Source organism: Gambusia affinis, linkage group LG24, assembly GCF_019740435.1.
Source record: "Gambusia affinis linkage group LG24, SWU_Gaff_1.0, whole genome shotgun sequence".
NCBI lineage: Eukaryota > Metazoa > Chordata > Actinopteri > Cyprinodontiformes > Poeciliidae > Gambusia > Gambusia affinis.
In genome coordinates, this window is record NC_057891.1 from 9,143,164 (window position 1) to 9,163,443 (window position 20,280).

Here is a 20,280-nt window from a genome sequence, read left to right on the forward strand (position 1 = left end):
TCATCAAGGTGCGCTTTGGAAAAATTGAGACAACCCTTAAAAGCTCTCTTTGCTTGTCTTAGAACAAGTGCAACCCAGAAGAAAACAACTAAAAACACTTTTATTTTGAAAAGAAGTCTGATCCTCTTATAGCTTTATTTCCTGTTTAAAAAGGAAGCGTGATTCTGTCTTCTTAACTTGGAATGCAGGTCAGCTGCACTTTGAAGTTGTAAGGAAGCTGTAGATGACTGGTCTCAAAGTCCAGTCCTCCAGTCACTGTCGTGCAGTTTTTAGATGTGCCGCAGATACAAAACACTGGAATGAAATGTCTTAAATACCTCATCCTTGTGTACATCAGTTCTCCAGAGCCTTGCTAATGATCTAATTATTCTATTCAGGTGGTGCAGCTGAGACACATGTAAAAATTGCAGTGGCCCTCCAGGGCTGGAGTTTGACACCTGTGCTGTAGACAAACTGTGCTGAACTTTATGGGTATTATTAAAAATTAACAGCACTTCTCAGAAGCTAATTTTTAATATCTATTATGCTAAGTTGATGGGAGTGTGAGCTAGCGAAACTGTGTTGCTGTGTCCATTGATACCTGATCTTGGTGAGTTAGCGTTGTGCTAATTCTTAATTGCGGTTGGTCTTATTTCTGTTTAAAAACATTTTTAACAAAAATATTCTTTCTGTTAAAATATGATTTTACCCAGTCAAACTTAAGTTCACAATATTATAAGGAATCGTTTTAAGGGTGTTTTTTTTTTGCACTATTTTTTAGTTCACTGAACTGTTTATTGATCTTAAATAGATTTCCTTTATGATTTAACAGGAGAAAGTTTAGTAGAGTGATTCATTAATTTTATTTTATGATATAATTTACAAAACCTGAAAAAAAATTAAAATCAATTATTTCATTGGCTAATGGAACACTAATCCAGTCTATATGGTTAAAAAACTCATTTATTTGTTTACATAGTTAAAAATAAAATACAAACAATATTGAGTTAAAAACAAGAACATGCATGTAAGATATTACTGTGGTAATATGGGAACTGAAGCTATAAGAATGGATGAAAAAAAAGATTTTATTGACTGTATACAATAATGCCATTGTGTTTAGGCAAGTTAATTTTTTTAACAAACAGGTGTTCTGACTATCTGTGCTACCCATCCATCCGTCCTACCTCGTGGCAACGTGCGTTCGCACGTCGATGTCACATACTGCTTACTCAGATTTATTCCTATCGGAGGAGGTTTTCTTTCGTCTGTTTTATTTCATTGAAGATTAACGTAAGTTTTATCTAATTTATTTTGTACCTGGCTTTAGTAAGCTGTTGTATTATGCATATTTTAAGGCAGCTTGTAAACATATTTGTAAATGACTAGTTTGCTGTCTGCAATGTCTTTACTGTACTGAATACTGTAAACAAGAAAGTCATTGCTTGGCGTCAACCATGTGAATCAGGACAAAGTACGTTGTTTTGTGGGCTATGTTGTCCCTATACTTTAAAATATTTTAGTTTAATAACACTTTTTTAATTAAACTGTGCTAAATAGAGCAGGTTGGTAGCGATATTATGTGGGATTGAAGCTGTGTATTTCTATGGTATATTAAGATACCTTATCATTTCAGGTGCACAGTGACCTTTGACCTTTGGTGGACACAATCTGACTGCTTCATTTGTATATAAATATGACTAGCGGTTTTCAAAGGGTAGCACCGACAGACATAGCTGTGATAGTAGGAAAATTTAACAAGTTAGCACAGACAGTCAGGACACTGGGACGATGTGGTCATAACAAAAGGAAACATCAACAGTTTGCATAAACTTGATTCACTTGTCATTAACAGCTTATGGTTTATGAAATGTTTATTATAAAACTTCAGAACACCAGACACCTGACAATAAGCTTTAACAAGAGTCAAGCAGTGAAGTTTATAAAATGTGCATAAGGATCAAATCTTTTGGGAATGACTGCATAATGAATCCACTGCTGTGATGTTGGGAGATGAAGGACCCAATAAAAACATAGGACAACGATTTGTAGATGAAGACACGATAATTTTAAGAGTTCCATTAAGAGCAAACAAAATGGTCAGAAGAGAAAATCCAAAGGACAGCCAGCTGGGGGCAAGACTGATGGAGTCTGGACATGTGCAGAGGGCTTGGTGCATTTCTTGGACAACAGATGTTAAACATGGAGCTGCTGGTGATGAAGAAGAGGCTGCAGAGAAGATTGATGGGTAAAGTGAAAGAGGGCATGCAAAGTCAATGTGACAGAAGAAGATGCTTGGCTTAGTATGAAATGGGGGAATATAATCTGCAGTGGCAATCAAAAGGAGAATAAATATGATTGATTCTTTGTGTAATGAGTGTCATTCAGCCTGGAAAATACAATGTGCATCTGATGCACTAAAATATGGCCTTTGAAAATAAGATTAATACTCAGTTAATTGGTGTAGCCCTTGTTTTGTTTTTGGAAGGACTCCACTTTGCTACTCTATTGCATTTAGGCAGAAATATGATACCATTAAAGTGTTAAATTCAAGTTAGCTAACATAGAATAAATGTCTGCATACTTTCCAACTCTTTAATTGGCATCCAATGTATAGAACCAATGCCTCTTAACTTTGACTTTTCACCTCTTACTCTATGTGTCCAGATGTGAGACACTGAATCCCATACATTTGTAAAGTGAAACTCCTTTCTGAGCAAAAATGTAAAACAAGTCATTAAGTGAGTAAGTTGCACAAACTGACACGTTTCTTCACTGGTATAAAAACACATGCTGTACTGTTGGTGATCCACATTCACACAGTCCTAGTGTGAAACCAATTGGAAATACATTCACTAGAAATGACACCAAAATCTACATATGTGTGGTTCAGTAACATTTTGTAAACCTTACAGAAAGTGAACAGTTTACTCAACAGGTCAAGGCTTTTTTAAGAAAACAATACATTACTGGTAATGTTTGGAGATATGAGATAAAGTTATTTTGTGTATGTGATGCAAAAATCAGGAGGCCATAAAGATTGAATAGCTTATCCAATTCCAGTTTGACAGGGTGAAGACTTTGGCTTTTTTCAGTCTGTCAAACAACAGGGACAAACAAGGCCCAGTGCCCCTTCAGAACTGGTCCTGAACCCTGTTATGACCTCTGTAATAAAGTGATAATACAAAATCAATTTATGATGATATGAGACTATGTAGGTGGCATTTTGGGGAAATTGTAGTTAGTCATTTTACAGCAAAGATTCAACACGCTCTAATGCCATACAACTTTTATAAAATGTGAGATGCTGTGAGAGTTTTTGTGGAGCCAGCTGAACATTGTCCAGTTCCCCTCCCCCCAAAAAACAAACCATCATCCTTCTAGTATTTTCTGTCTTCTTCTGGTTTTCGCCAGTAGTAACATCCTGCCCATTACTCTTGTGATGTGAAAAAAGTCTTTCAATAAGGCCGAAAAACCATCTCATCCTAGCGCAAATGCTTTTTATCAAAAAACGTGAGGTTTTTTTACCAGCTTGAGATTTCATGAGATGAAGTGGAATTTATAAAATTTTGTTGTGTGAATTTTGCAAATTTGCTTAACAGATAATTGCTCAAATTGTCCATTAACCGTATAATTTGCGCAATTGTACGGTTAACAGAAAGGCAGCTATTGCTATGTTGGGCCAATTATGTTGGTTTCCTTCAGTTTTATTTTTACAATGAATTAATTAAAGTTGTAGTATGTAATGTTTATAAATAACATGTTTTTTACATAATTGTTAAAACTGTCACCATATCTTAACAGTACAAGACATATAATCTGCCTAAAGATGGACCTTCCTCCCTGAGCTGCCCCCGACCAAAAACAACCAATCAGAGCCAGGAGGGCGGTCTCTGTGCCATCACTAATCCTCATGTAATCGCCACTAAACGTGCTAATGGCAGAGAAATAAGTTACTGTTACAGAAAAACCATTTTACCCACTGCCATCAGTAGCTGTGCTAAGTAGCCTGAGTACTCACAACAGAATCTGCTGGTAAAAGCTGGCAGCACCACAGGACACAGTGAATGACAGCGCTAACCCTCACCTCCGGGCTCTGACTGGTTGTTCTAGTTTAGCTCTGCCTCATACCACAACATGGTGACAACTTCAACAAATATGTGAAAAATATATTTTTTATAAAGGTTTCATACTGTGGCTTTAAAGTGTTGCTCTTTTAGTTTCAGCCACATTGAGATAGAATAACAGTTTTCATCTGCCAGATGAAGAGTCTTCAATCTGCAACTCCGGACAACCAAATGGCTCTGTGACTTACTTAACTTATGAAATATTGCCCTGTTTTTTTTTTTGTTTTGTACTGTGCCTCAATGAAAAAGAACTGCTCCACCCCCTGCCGGTAAATCTAATCTAGAACCGCCACTGTCAAACAACTTAAATGTTGTAAAGATAAGACTCACATAGTCCTTGAGTTGTCATTATATAAAATATACTCATTTCAGGTGAGTCTACTCTTAGCAGCATTGGTGAGATAAGAGTAGAAAAATCTGTTGTCACTGTCTCAGGTGACTCAATATGGTCTCCATACAGCTTCAGCAGCAACCATGTTTGTTGGTGAGCTACTGTGGCTGGATTCCACCTCCACACCCACTCCCTCATTCTGATTAGGCAAAGAAGGGTGTAGAAGAGAAGAACCTGTGGATGCAGTGGTACAAGGTGGGAGGATACGAGGTGGAGAATGTGAGTCACTGCCTCCTCCTCCCCCTGCCATCATAGAGAACTGGTATGAGCCGGTGGTGGCTGAGTAGTACAGGTGGTATGGAGATGAAGTAGACTGGAACGGCCCATTCTGAGCTTGGTGAGGGGTGTTTGCAGGATACGGTGGAGGCAAATATGTATGGTACCGTCCTGTCTGGGTGGTTGCCATGGCTGTCGCCATAGTGATGCTGATTGCACCATTAGAGACTGGATTATGGGTTGGCGTGTATGTGAATGCAGCTCCTGTAGGAGGATAGTGCACCCGAGGGTTAGAGAAACGAGAATCCGGCAGGGAGGGAAGGGAGCTGAAAGGCCGCTCCAAAGCCATCCTGGGGTCACCAAAGGCTGTAAGGTCAGGACCTGAGGGAAAACAAATGTCACAGAATATCATCTGGTTGAGCCTCATGTATGCTTATGGTGTATGTGGATGTTTTACCTGTGAGTCTTGAGGACAGGTCACCAAGAGAAGAGCGACCAGGTGAAAGTGGAGCAGTTGTGTGAACAGTGGGAGTAGTTATCTGGCCAAGGTAGGGATAAGACTGATCATAGGACCAGGATGGAGAAGACTGTATCTGTCTGGAATCTGAGGCAAACAGAAATGAATTAAATGGTTTAGGTAGCAGAGCTGGATGACATCAGAATAAGAGAAATTATTCTTGAATAGTATAAAATTCTGATTCTAACATCTACATAATGTTTGACTAAAGGTCATTTCAGGTCAGTCAGTTTGAATTCATGGCTCTCCTGAAAAGATATAATGTACCAAATATTGCATCAAACCACTCCTTATTAATTGTGTTTGTGATTGCATTCATTAATATTGTGATGATGACTTTGACTTAATTGTGTAGTATTTCCTTCTGAGTGTTATTCCCACAATATTTGAATTTGTAACCATTTTTGGACTTCATTAGCCACTGTTATTGTACAGGCTTGAATTATAGCAGAAGTCTAAAAAAATAGGCGTCTAAAATTAGACTCTTATGCTACCCCTCCATCATTATACCCAGTGGTGAGGCGAGTGTCTCAGAATGAAGAACAGCCATCTTGAAATTGAGAACGTGTTACGTTGACTCAATTTCATAATGTGTTTATGGTCAAGGCACTTAAGTCACTGACTAATCTGGACTGCTTTTTTTTTTTTACCTATACCATCTGGTTGGAATAAATCCCAAAATGTTTATAAGGACGTCTTGGCAGCAGAATCCCATGGAGTTGAACCAGAGAATTTTTTTCAGGTAGTCTTTCAAACACATGAATATCATATCTAGAGTAGTATCCAAAAAATCCATAAATACAGTGGGCCCTCACCTATTCGCAGTTTAATATTCATGGATTCACCTATTTGCAGAAATTTAGCCTTCTGTTGAATGTGACTCCAAATTATTTGCAGAAAATCTTCTTATTCACAATGTTTTTTGTAGAGCACATATGATATAGTCAAAATGCAGCTTAGGAAGCTGAAATACCTACAGTAGGTGTAATGCAACCTCATTTGCATTTGGCTGCCATTTGCAAAGCAGTCAATGCAGCAAGATTTATTTTCCTTGCCACTAATTGGCTGCTCTCCTCCGTAGAAGAGATAAGAAAAACATGGATATGGATATTAGCTTCTGTGGAAGAGTTATGACTGTTTTCATTGTATGTATTGACGCATAATAAGGTAAATTTGGTGTTATATTAGGCAGTCGCACACATTTTTATAGGAGTTCTTGAGTATTCATAGATTTAATCTACATGGTTGTGGTCTCATGCCTGCAAATACCAAGGTCTGCATTAATTTTTGCTATTTGGACTAAAGCACAAGTATTTGTCCTGATTGCAAAGTAGTCACAGCAAATATTATGGGAATTATAGTTTTCAGGTATCCTGGACGTCAATTGTATAGAAGAAGCACCTCGCCATGCTGTCAGGAATAACAAATTGGAAAAGCCTTCAAATGAACAAATCTTTTAATAAAGTAGAATAAATTCAATCTGAATATTTTCTGATCCAATCTTTAGTTTGATGAAGTGCTGCAGTGCACACTCAGTTTTAATGTCTTACCAGCTGTTAGTCCAGAGTGTGGAGGGCTAGAAAATGTTGCAGAAGTGAGGACTGCAGATTGGTGGCTGTTTGCAGATTGCTGATGATGATGATTATGAGGAGGCGTTACTCTGATAGAGCTCCTTCTCAGCTGTTCCAGCTCTGTAAGCCTCTCAGAGAAAGCCAATGAGCCAGGTTTGACCTCGTCCAGCTTCTGACGATGACCTGGAGGCCAAAACATGAAGGTTCTCTTTTTAGATCGGTCAACAAAACAAGATTCACTTGTAATCTGACACAGTGCTGTTTTTTTACTCTAGATATAACCTGTAACTCTTTAGACTACATGTTAGTGATACAGCATTAATGCTGTGAAAAATATATAATTTAGTATATTTCAAACATACTTATATTTGTGTAAGTACATTTTAAGTATACTAAGTACTAAGTGTACTACATATACATAAATACAAAGTATACTAACAGCATGCTTGTACCAATTTTAACATAACTTTAAACACACTTAAATATATTTGTACCAAAATACACTTTTAAGAAATATATTAAAATATACTTTAAGTGAACAAAATATGTATTTGCTCAAGTGTACCAATGAAACAATATGCTTTTAAAATTTTTTGTGTATTTTAAAATATATCCTCAAAATAGATTTTTTTAAATTCACTTAAAGCTTATTTTAAAAATAAACTATTGAATACACTGAAATTTCAGTATGTTTTAATTTACATCTTATTGTATACTTTAGGAGAATGAAGTATGCCTTTTTAGGTGCCTTAAGCTTTTACTATTTTTTTAAAATGGCAAATAATAAAAAAAATAACAATCCTTGTAGTGGAACTTAGTGTAATGTTGTTTAACAAAGTAAATAATGTGTTCATGCCTTAAAACTTAGAACATTGACAGTTTAGTGACAGAGGTTCTACAACAAAAACAAATGTAAATGTAGCAGGTATCTTCAGTTTTACATCTCTCTGAATATGATCTATTGTTTTCAGTTTTTTAACTAAAACATGAAATCTATTTTTACATAATCCATCTTCAGATATGTGATGTATTAGTGAACGGCATTAGCTCCAGTTCACACTCCAAACCAGATGGTGGCGGTAATGCATACTTTCCCTTTTTTTCTTTTTTTTTTTTTTTGAAAGAAACGCGCCACAAAAAAAAACAGCATCACCGTGAAGCTGGGGTCTTTAAATTCGCCATATTTTCTTCCATAGTATTGCCTTAAAACAAGAGAGAGCCTTGATAATAGTTAGTAGTTTTGGTAAATTCGAGCTGGTAACGTCTTAGTCCAAATTAGACGAAAACACAACAGGACAAGAACCGAATGGAAATGAAATGTGGGTCATGAAAGGAGCCCAAAGGTGCGAAGGCTGCCAACATGTTGCTAGCTGGTGGTAAGTTTGCTTCAAAATGCTAATTATCTTCGATTAATTATAAACAGCGCAGTACATATATAAACACATTTGAGTTTATTTCAGAAATAGTCATATCTGAAACATTGTTATTATTGTTATTTTTCTTCTTATTTTTCTAACAACTTCATGTTATAACTGCCTGGAGGCTCTTTGTGTTGCGACTTAGTATCATAAACTTAACCTGGTTTTAATTAAGCTCAGTATGCCAAAGAGACTTTGATATTATGAGGCTGTTTTTACAACTCGCTCATCATTGTTTTTATCTTCAATATATTTTTGCAATAAGCATGATTTAATTTAAAAATGATTTGACAGAATTGATTCCTCTTGTTAATCTACCATTTCTCTTTCATACATTTTATTCATTGTTAGCTTTCAGGGCCCTGTGATGGACTGGTGACCTGTCCAGGGTGAAACCCCGCCTCTCATCTGATGACAGCTGGAGATGGGCACCACCTGCCCCCCCTCACCACCCTGCAAGAATCAGCATGTTCAGATCATGGATGGGAAGATTTTAAGGTAGTTTATCTCCCTTAAGTCCACACTTAAAACAACTTCATAGTTAATGTCAGCATCAACTGATTCTATGATATTACTGACTATTTTTTCTACTTTAACATAAACTACCAAAGAAGTCACCCAGAAATGTTTTTCCTCTCCAGGCATCCGGTCCCAATCATCATCAGTTCTGATGATGTCACATACATAGCGGATCCACGTCTTTAAATTGTCAGTCGTAGTTTTTTTCTTTGCCGTTTTTCTGTACTCTTTAAAATACAAGAACTTTCTCTGTATAATTGGTTTATTCTTTTTTTATAGGTTTCTGTAAAGTTCAGTGAGTGGTTCTGTCGTTGATTCTCACTGTTCTTAGGAAGGAGAAATGTCAGTTTGTCTGCAGTAATACTGGAATACTGTGACATTGTATTAAAACTATACTCTGTCCTTGGTGAAATATTGTTCACATTTGCTCTAAAGTGGACCTATTGTTTTATTGTGCTAATTTTCAGAAGCATGTTGTCTGTAAATTGTTAATATATTGATAATTTGTACAATTCTCTGATAGTATATTGGCTGTTGAGAATTTGTTTTGGGTTTAACCAGGATTTGTTTAGGACTTATTATTTGGGATATTATAATTTAATATCGGGTAACTATTTTAGTTGCAGTTAGTTCATAAATCTAGTTAACATTTTATAGTTAGTATCTGGTTCAAAACTGACTATTTGTGGTCGTTTAACAGAATGGACTCAATATCCCATGATGCTTTGCACAAGTTCAAGAAGTACTGGAGATTAGACGAAGAGGTAGAATTGAGGAGGTTCTACCGAGAAAAAGAGCTATGCTAGCCGAGCACCTACACTCTGTCGTGTATCGTTATGTATGATTCGTTCAGCCTTTTTTATTATTCACTAAAGTTCAGTTGAATTATCCACCCGACTCCTTTTCGTCTTTGAATCAGTCGAATATACAACATTGGCAATGTACTCTTGAAAAATGTGAATATATTGAGTACACAGTGTAATTGTTCTCAGTAATTGATCTTTCTGTATACTGTAGCCTGATAGGTTCGCAGTACTGTAGTATGTATGTATGAAGCATGTAATGTACAAAGTGGCAAAGCAAAGTAATAAAAGACATTAATAAGAAACTGAAGAGTGTACTTCATTAGCAATTATAATAAACCAAAAGTGTAACTGGAACTTATTGTGATCACATTACTAATATATAAAATAGTTGTTCCAAAGAAAGTATATGATAGTATACTTAGTACACTTTAAAATGTGATTTTCTATGGTTTAGTTATTATTAAAATACACAAAATTAGTTGTTCCAAAATGATCGGCTGATACTTACACATGAAGCTGAACCTGTACCCCTCTATTATCTAACTCAGCAAAGCCACTGTCCTCTACTGCTCTCCTGTGAGAGCTTTGACTGACAGACCAGCCCACCAGATCATATCTGCACATTTGCAGTTAACAATATTCAACCCACTGTTGTGAACTCAGGGATTTTCTTGCCAAAGAAAAATGGTGCTGGCCAGGCTTTTTAAAGATTGGTTACTGGCGATTGTTCAAAAAACTGCAATTGATGCACCCCTACTCTGATATATTTATGTAAGTATGTCAGGATTACTCACGTCGTGGCTCTCTGGGACCATCCACTGTGATTTTGATAGCTCTTTGATATGTAGCCACTTGGGGAGGGTTGGTGAACACTGTGATTGTGAGAGTGAAACTTTTTCCTAAAGAGGATAAAAAAAGCAAACATGGGCAAAGAATAGAGACAGGAAAGGTAAAATATAAGAGTAATTCCTTTAGATTTGGTATTCACTTGAATGTAACCAGGTTCGGTAATTACAAATGCATGTCACACATTTTAGAATTGAAGTTATTCATGAACACTGTTACAAGCTCCACTATACATGCAGACGCTGTAGGATTACAAAACAGCTTTAGAGCCTCATGGATCTTTTTCAACTCCATCAGCAAATTTAATAATGGCCACAAGGTGGCACTGAAAAAGTCTATTTATTCTACACTACATACTTTAACACAGTATATACTGCACATTCATTACTGTACAGAAACCAATCCATAGGAATATAAAAATATAATTTGGCAAAACTATAAGTTCATTCAGAGTTTACATACAGTCTGACAGACAGGGAGAGAAATAACTGCCAAAGCTATTGGGTTTGATTTTTGGAGGAGATGAACTAAGCTCTGTCTTTGGTTTAGTACTCAGATATTGCAAAACAAAATAATAAGTGTTCTGTTTAAAAGAGGAACTAGAAGAAAGACTGAAAACTTGTTACAAATGACACACAGAGACACACACAGATTAGTGTAGCATTGGGTACAGTAAGAACTTTGTGGATTTCATAAAAAAAAAAAAAAAATTAATTTTATTTTAACAAAAGCTGAGTTAATTCTTTATTTTAAGGAATTGTACATTTTAGGTGAACAAACAAGCTCAAAATGTTGCTAAGTGTTTGTTATGAAGAAAATGTATCAAACTACAACAAACTTCTCTGTTTGATGATGTAAAAATTTTTCATTTACATTTTGTGACATTAAAACTACAAACAGTGAGATACTTTCTAAGCATGTAGCATACATGTTGGTCCCATTAAATCCCAATAAAATCTGAAATTTGCACAACAGAGCCCGAGTTCAGCAAAATAAAGAAGACCAAAATGTCAGAGAATTACACAATTAGATAATGATTTTGTTACATATCAGAATCACATCTTACTTTTCAACTACCTGCAGTAATTCTGTTTTTAAGTGAATTGCAGTTGTGAAGTGATGCAGACATCCAGATCTTTAACTTGTATCTTTGTGGCCTGTAGTAAAGCTGGGAATCAACCACCTCAATGTTGCTTTTAACTAAAAGTGCATTAATGATTTTTTCTGCAGTACTGTGAAATCCCTCAATAACGTTCTGACAGTTGTGTCTATATTTTCAACAGGGCAAAAGACTAAGCACAGCTTTCAACATTCCTAAATGTGTGGAGGTGCAGAAGGAATTGTGTACACAGGAGTGCTGTTTTAAATAGATAGGTAGGGACATTTGCCTATGGCTGATTTAGAGTAACTGTGGTCCAGTGTTTCTGTTAGAGACAGAAATGGGGAGGGCGTGGCTTGGCAGAGGCAGGTTGATACGAAATGAAATGCTAGGAGGAAGTTGAATGAATGCTGTTCTTATTCATATGTACTTCCCCTATTTTATCCATTCAGCACTAAGTGCCTGTTCAAAACATGTCCATTAAAATTCAACCATGGAGAGACAAGAAGAACCCACAGAGTTTCTCTAGTATTTCATGTTCTGTGTCATGTGTCCATACCTCTCCCACTGCGGCCGACAAATCGCAGGTCATTGAATCGGGCCACTTGATTCTTGATGACCGCGGTGGCATTGCGAAGCTCAGCTGAATAGTTCTCATCGTTTCCAGCCATGACAGTTACCAAAGTACCATCAGGAATATCACCCAGGGTCACTAACTGGATGAACACCAAAGAAAATTATGACAGTCTAGAAACATTCGTCTTGTTTGTACATAATATTTAAGACCATAAATGATTTGTTCTTGTTAGACCCTAATACAAAATAAAATGAAATTATTTTTAGCTTTGTATACAATTATATTGTACTTACTGGGAAATGGATAAAAGTTCTGAAAGTTAAAACTTAAAGGCTAACATTCTAATGTTATCAATGAAACCTTTGGTTCTTACTGATCAACCATTAGTAAGAATGCTTAAATGTATCAGACACTTCAGTTGTGCTGGTCCTGCTTGGACACATCCAGACACATCTATCAGTGTCTGGAAGTCATCCCCAAGTATTAAAGCGGGAGAACTTTCCAGGTGTACTTGAGCTTTTTAAAAAATGCAATTCATGTAAAATGTGACTTGAAAGAAATTTTGCTTTGTAATCTAACGCCTTGAAATTAGCTCTCTAATATTTTAAAAACTCCTGCTCTTTCTGGAACTCTGCTTTCATGAAGTCATCACAAAATGGCTCCTCAATCAACCCTGTAATTAGAGGGTTAATACATATATATATATATATATATATATATATATATATATATATATATATATATATATATATATATATATATATATATATATATATATATATATATATATATATATTCCCCCCACCAGGGGGTTTATTGTGGGCTCTAGAGTCCCTTATATGACAGCAGGCTGACAGGAAAGGAGGAGAGAAAGGGGGGAAAACATGCCATGCGGCAAATGTCGCCGGGTCCGGGAATCCAACACGCGATGGCCGCGTCAAGGCCTCCAAATGTGGGTCGTGCTATCCGCTACGCCACCACAGCACGCCCAATTAGAGGGTTAATATAAATTCTCTGTGTTGGTCATTTTGAAATCTTGGTGTGACCAACACAATGTGTTGGTCTGTCATGATGTGACAGACCAAGACAAAGCAATGCATGATTGTGAAGAGGATGGAAAATAAAGATGTAGCGAAGCAACAGCCAAGAAGGATTGTGGTAACTCTGGAGGAGCTGCGGAGAATTATCGCTCAAATGGAGAAATGGCAAGCATGTGGAGGAAGGTGCTATTGTCAGATGGGATCAAAATTGAATTATTGGCAACATGTAAAGAAAAACTAACACCTTACATCACGCTGAATACGGCAGCATAGTGAGGGAAGCTGGTCAGAGTTGACAGGAAGATGGATGTGACTAAATTCAGTAAAAACTTGAAAGAAAAAAGGTTACAGGCTGTAAAACACTTCCAGCACCTTCCAGCAGGACAACAGATGTTTATGATGAACAGATTCATGTGTTACAATGGCCTCGCCAAAGTCCAGCCAAATTAATGGACTGATCAAACTTTTTTTATAGAGCACTTTTTATACAATCACACACTTCACAATGACACATTGCTTTGTGCCATTTTATCACATCTTGAAATCAACTAAGGTTTATGGTTTGGATGGGACAAAATCCCAAAAAAGTTAATGGGTGTGAATACTTTAGAAAATGTAAAATGAGGGTTTTAGAGTCCATTCTTGTCTTTAACACCTGCTGTTATTGAGCCCCAGCAAGGCTTATTTCCATAAAAACGCTAATCTACCATAGCTGTGCAAATGTCCGGGGTAGATATAGTACTATGGCTGGTTTCTCTTCTCACATTGGGCTCTCTAAGCAAACAACTGTAACCTGTGTTGACTGACAAGCTGCCACTAATCTGTGAGTTAAACATTGATTGTAATGTACTTCAATTATCACATGGTGATGTTTGCATTATGAGTTGTCAAAAAATAAATAAAATAAGGGCAGTCAAAGACTGAAAAATCAAGCAATAAAAACAATGCAACAAAATTTAGAATGAGCAGGTATCTGTAGAAAAAATTATGAAATACCTGTCTGCATATCCACCATATTTGTGCTATTACATACATTTAGATGGGCACTTTTATGGGTGTGCATGAAATGTGAATTATATGTGCATTACATCCATTTTCAGTAAGATGTAGCTACAGCCACTCATTATGCTCCATAATGATGCATTATGTTCCAAATTCACAAACAAGCAGAGAAATGCATGTGGGAAGACTAATGCATAAAACTCAATAAATCAATCTGCTGTGTGTTCTGCAGCTTAGAGATGCTGTTCCATAAATGCATTGAGTCTGAAAGAGGAGAAAAGCTTCCTACCATACATTCACATGTGAGTGAATACCCTGGAAACAAATAAAACACCAGACAGTGTGCTTTCAGAATGCTGAGAATGAATGAAGAGAACGAAGCGCTCATATAGGACTAAGAGGTTGAAATACATACGAAAAATGTTTGGAGATATTATCACTTTTCTATTAGCAGTAAATTATATTAATATATTTTTTCTAAATATCATAATCCATGAATTTAGTCCTGAAAAACGAAACGAGAAAATATTTTGAATACAGCTCAATAAAGAATTAAGTCCCTCATAAACAGATTTTCGGTTGATGTTTATGTTAATGAATGTACAGTGGACCCCCAGTCAGAGAACAGCTTTAGTCTGCGAATTCTGGAGTTCTCCTCTAAAACAATAGCCGCCTATTTTAGTAGTTCAAACACTAAATATACCTTAATATTGATAGAAACAATGGAAACCAACTTAGCACTGCCGCTAATAAAATGAACATTCACAGTCTTCCTTCTCTCCATTGGAGGGGTACAGATATTTCAAGTTTCCCGAGCTTTTAAATATTTTAAATAGTACTGAATGAAAAAAGCCTCAAAATGAAGTGGAAGTAGGTGGGGGTCCGCTGTAATGATTTTAACATATGAACTTCAGGTTGGAGAGTTACAATAAGGGCAAAAAGCAAAGGATCCAGTGCAAAAACTTTTCAGTGAGGCTTTGACTTTTCCTGATCCAAACCCCAGCAACTAAAAAAAATAAGTGTGCGAACACTTATTATTAGGAGTATTAGGAACACACATGCAAAATAAACTGACAAACACACTTACATATATATGCAGTGCCAATCAAAAATGTTTAGCACACACCTTAAAAGCAATGGGAAGAGTCTTGTTACACCTCCAGTGAGTAGGCAGGACAGAGCAGAGGAAATTTGGGCTGTCAGTTTTTACCAGCTCTCCTGGATGATCAGAAATCACCTACAAAGATGAAAAAGGGCATCACATTTTGGGTCTTCAATTATAAATCAAAGCACTTCAATTATTGAAGAGTTTGTTGCTGTACTTCAGCCATGCTGTGGTCCGCTATGCGGAACTTGCCCATCACGGTGGCCCCTCCACCAGCCTCCTGGGCTCCTAGAGGCAAAGCCTCGGCCATTTTCCCCCCTGAGGCGAGGGAAGTGGAGGGGGGAGTGTATCGCCTACCAGAGGCTGGATCTGGGAGAAACAGAACAATGTGAGTCATACTACAGACATACACATACAATAATACTGAAAACAAATAAATTCTTTAAAAAAAGTGATTTTTCTATTATTTAAAACATTTAGCAAACACATTACCAGTCATTTTACTATTAATTTAAAAATCACTGAATTTTAGATGGTATGATCATCTGAATTTAGTTGATTCATGTAGTGGCCAGTTCACAACAAATGCTGTCCAGAGGCACATTACAAAAATACATTTCAGTTCAGTCACACACATTCCACTTGTTCCTAATTATCAAACAGTGAATTAGGTGCAGTTTATTATTCCAAATCAATCATTGACTTGGAGCATTCACTCCTCCTGGATGAGAACGTAGCAACAGCAATCCCTCAGCTGTTAAGGGCATGTAGGAAAAAGTCTCCTTTATCAGCAAGAAACCTCCAGCAGAACCAGAACCCGGAGCAGTCACACCAAAAAGAAACCAAATAACTGATGCAGGAGTACTTTCTATATTAATGACATGCAACAAGTTAATAGAAGGAGAAGGAGAGAATGTAGTTGGTGACAGCATTACCTCAGCTGCTGATTGGAGCCCCTGCAAAGACTCCTGAAAAGTTATTGTCATCTTTTATTGCAGAAGCATAACCTCATAATATTTAGAATATTTAAATATACCATGTTAATGTTTTAAAAAAAACAAAACAAAAAACAACTTTCCTCAGTCTCAAATATCAACATGCTGTTTTTTTTACGCTAAATATAAACGAAGGACTTTTATAATTTAAACTATATTGGGTCGTTCTAAGCGTTGACACACTATTACGGAGCAATTCACAATTCCCTGTTTACCAGCGGGTGTGAATATGGTGTACCATAGATCCATATTATGAATGTTATTTAGGAAAATGTAGGAATGTTTGCAGGGAAACATTAACTCACCTAAATTTGCTCATATCTATAGTGAGAGCTATAAAAACTAACTGTAGCTTAAGAGGTGAATGAGAACCCACAGTGAAGCTAAATGATTCACAAACCTGGCAAATTAACTTAAAATGTTTTTTCATTTTCAAAAAATTAAGTACGAGTATCAGTACTGAAAAAAAAATCAGATTTTTTTTTTTTTTTTACATTTCTTTGAAAATGGCATGCTTCATATATATATATATAAGTTTTCTCAGCAATCAATAAAAAACTGCTTTTAGGATTCCAACTGCTGAACAGTTTTCTCAATTATTGGGACAATCAGTCTGGTGAAAAGCTCCAGGTCTTTGGGTTTCGAAGGCCTCAAAGCCATTACCCTAATCTTTAGCTCTATGCATAGTTTAAAGTCAGGACTGGGCTGCTATGAATCCTTTTCAACTAAACTGCAAATTTATCTTGCCACAATTTACAATAAGCAGGATGCAGGCAGCATATCTATCCTTGTTCTATAAAACGATGGGCTTTTTGCATTTATGTACCAGAACTTAGTCTTTAGGTCAGCGTCAGTGTAGTTTTGACCAAGCCACAATGAAGAGTGTGATCAAGGAACTAAAGGAAAAACAAGAATATGTTCATGATCAAAATCTGTTAATTTAAGCAAATGTACTTGAAATGCTTCCAGAAATCACAACATTTCTAAAGATTTAGTCGCCCAGGATCCTGTAAATAACTCAGTTTGAGGCTTTTAAGCCTTGGAATAGAATAAAGAAAAGTCACACGGATAAATTCTAGAGACTTCAGCAGCTAAATGAGAACAGACCCAGGCTGTAAATATGAAACATTTCTACTGAAATATGTTTGCATGCAACAGAAATATTTCCCTTCACTTTCACTTTTAAATTATTTCAGGTAAAATGTAATAGTTATACTGCAGCTCTTTAAGTAGCAGTCGTCTTATTAAAGGCAAAATCAGCCCCTCCTTCAGATTTTTGCTTCTACATTCACTAAATATCTTAATTGTTGCAACTATTGTGGCAACAAGAAATAGTGTTCCTACACACAACGCTGCAGTTTCTAATGCATTCTGCTCATTTATTGTGGAAGAGGATGTTTAAATGGAATTACTTTTTGGTTTGAAGTGTGGCTGCTTTTTTTTTATTACATGAACTAATTTTAATCGACTGAATTTCAATCAGGACTCATCAAATACTCATTACAATACATCCTAATTACAGAACAATGTTTAATTTCTTCAGTAATATTTTCAAAATGCCTAAGTCATATGTGTAATTCAACATGATTGCATGTTGTTTACAAGGAGAAAAAGCAATTATTTAAATATGGACGTTTACGGCTAATTTTCTATGGTCCAGATATAATGGGACAAATACCCTTAAAAATGATTAATACAAATTCAAATTTTGAGTTATCAGAATAATTCAAAATTTCATACCATGCTTAGTTTTACTTTCTTTATTATTCTGGCTTGCTGGAACTCTACACACCTAAAAGCATTGCATAAATACAAATTTTAGTTAAATAAAAAGGTACACAAGATAAAATGCTAATTTTATATAAAGAATTTTTACATCTGCATTAAACTTTTAGAATCCAACCATCAAGTTGCGCTTACTTTGAATCTGCGGGACAACTTAAGATATTTTTAGAACCTAATAATTTCATCAAAATTATTCTGAAATATGTGAGGATAAGAGAAAAGTTACGTCTTCATCCTCTACCAGAGCGTTATGAACAAAAGCAGAATTTCTCTGAACAGACGGATTGAGACGTTCCCGTCCTCAAACGAGCCTGTAGCGTTTTTCAGCGTATTTGTCAGGTTTCAAATTTGGACCGGGATTTCTGGGATCAAAAACACTAAAGTGCAGTTTATCGTTCCTTTTTTTCTAGCCTGGACTGATGAAGTCATAAAAAACACGTCTATTGTTTTGGGAGGTGGAGAGTTGTTAGTGATGGTTATGAAGTTGTTCTCTGCCCTGTTAAGAACAAGGAGCCCGGCTGGAGTCGTGCAGGCCTACCGTATTTTGCATCCCACAGAAACACCATCTGTGCGCCTCAGTGTCAGCAACACGACCTCAGAGTTCTCCAGGACCTTCGCCTGCAGTCCCGCAGTTCTTTCACACTACTCGGTACTCTTTAAAACCTGCAGAGGTGCTGGTTGTTATTTCTGGTATGTGGGTAAAATCCCAGACGCGCCGGTTGAGCCAGACTGCAAGCCCAAAGTGGCTCAGCTCTCCAAAACAGAAAGAGGTTTGTTGAGATCTGTGATCGATCTGAGAAAAAAGTGTCGAGCAGCTGCTGTGGAGCAGAAACTGGGCTTCCCAACAACTAGGAAGTGAAAGGAGAAGTTAGATAGAAAAAGGAGATGTGGTGAAGCTCTTTATCTCTCTCTGTCTCTCCGGACTTTTTAGTCTCTTCAACACATGAATGGCCATCCTGATGGAAACAACAAGCTTTTACCGGCATAGAGCACTATTTGCATACTGACAGCATGGCTCAGGTATTAACCAATTAGGAAGCTCATCACAGGTTTGGCTTAATGCAACTGACCAATCAGCGTTTCGTCCGCCCGAAACACTTAATTTCGAACCATAGCAAATGCAAAGCGCCTTGAAAGTCAGAAATGACTACAGTAAAGTTCACTGGAACCAGAATGTGCTTGTCACATTGACCAGAAACAACATGACGCGCTCTGTAGAGCTGCGCGTCAACGGCACACTTTCAGAACTGTACGGGTCCAGCAGGGGGCAGTAGTTCATGCAAAATTTGACGAATGGAAAGACTAAAACAAATTATTTTAACAAATTCAATCCGTAAAAATTACAATTCTCTATATCCTTACTCGTATTATAAATTCGTCTATTTATTTATTTATTTATTTATTTATTTATTTATTTATTTATTTATTTATTTATTTATTTATTTAAGTTTTTATTTTCTCAACAAAGGCACAGATAAATATCTAATCTTTATTTTATTTTATTTATTTATTCGTACATCCACATATCTACAGACATGTTATCAGTCTTTATATTTATGGTCTAATTCCAACAGCATGGAATTAATATCTAAATTATAATTTTCTTTAGTTATTGTTATTATTAATTTCCAAATAATTTATACATATTTTAATGGGGTTTTTTTTGCCTTAAATATCCTGTTTCTGCAACTATAATTTTCAGTCCTAGAATTAAGCATTTGAATGGCAATATGGGATAACTTGTAAATATTTTATTGCATTGAGAAATATAGATTATATTTTAATTGGGGTGTAAATGACATCAATAAAAACACCAAAGGAATTGTAGAAAACAAGTATTTTCATCCCTGTTTGTCCTTGAGAATAGCAGAACATTTTATTAAAATCTTTTTATGGACTTTTTTGCCAGGAATGAATCTGACATTATTACACAGTTGGAAGAAGTGTTGATATATTATACCTCATATCCATACTCTTATAGTTTTAGATAAAGGCCGCACTGTCTTTACATCTTCTGTCTGGAGCCACAGGGTGGACTATTAAAAATGTGGGTTAGACCTTAGATGAACATGACATGAATAGCTATTGCAAATATTCATATTTCTATTTTTCCTTAATTAGTTGTTAAGAAAAACAACTAATTATATTATTATTATTAATTATATTATAATTTGCTACTTATTTTAAGTAGCAAAATAAATAACAACCGTTAATAAATTAACTAATATTCATACTTTCCAAAAGGATTTACTAAATTAGTCTACACATTCCAGGCACAAACCTCAAT

The 20,280-nt window shown here is 36.1% G+C and overlaps 1 protein-coding gene across 1 annotated transcript; it reads right to left on the bottom strand.

The window, feature by feature from the left end:
* Positions 1–1,012: 1,012 nt before the first annotated feature.
* On the bottom strand, positions 1,013–18,810 carry runx1 (RUNX family transcription factor 1). The gene is made up of 8 exons (XM_044109287.1): positions 18,532–18,810; positions 15,431–15,582; positions 15,235–15,345; positions 12,049–12,205; positions 10,339–10,443; positions 6,781–6,984; positions 5,171–5,317; positions 1,013–5,094 (listed from the first exon to the last, which is right to left on the bottom strand). Exons 1-8 carry the CDS (start codon positions 18,557–18,559, stop codon positions 4,547–4,549), a joined length of 1,452 nt encoding a protein of 483 aa, XP_043965222.1. The 5' UTR covers positions 18,560–18,810; the 3' UTR covers positions 1,013–4,546.
* Between the last annotated feature and the right edge of the window lie 1,470 nt (positions 18,811–20,280).

What these genes read in the sequence shown, in the direction of transcription:
- runx1 (XM_044109287.1), bottom strand. Translation starts at nt 18,559, where the DNA reads ATGGTGTTTCTGTGGGATGCAAAATACG. An exon ending in CTCTTCCCATTGCTTTTAAG is followed by an intron (nt 12,206 to 15,234) that starts GTGTGTGCTAAA and finishes GTGTTCATCCAG; the next exon opens with TTAGTGACCCTGGGTGATAT. An exon ending in TGTCGGCCGCAGTGGGAGAG is followed by an intron (nt 10,444 to 12,048) that starts GTATGGACACAT and finishes TATCCTCTTTAG; the next exon opens with GAAAAAGTTTCACTCTCACA.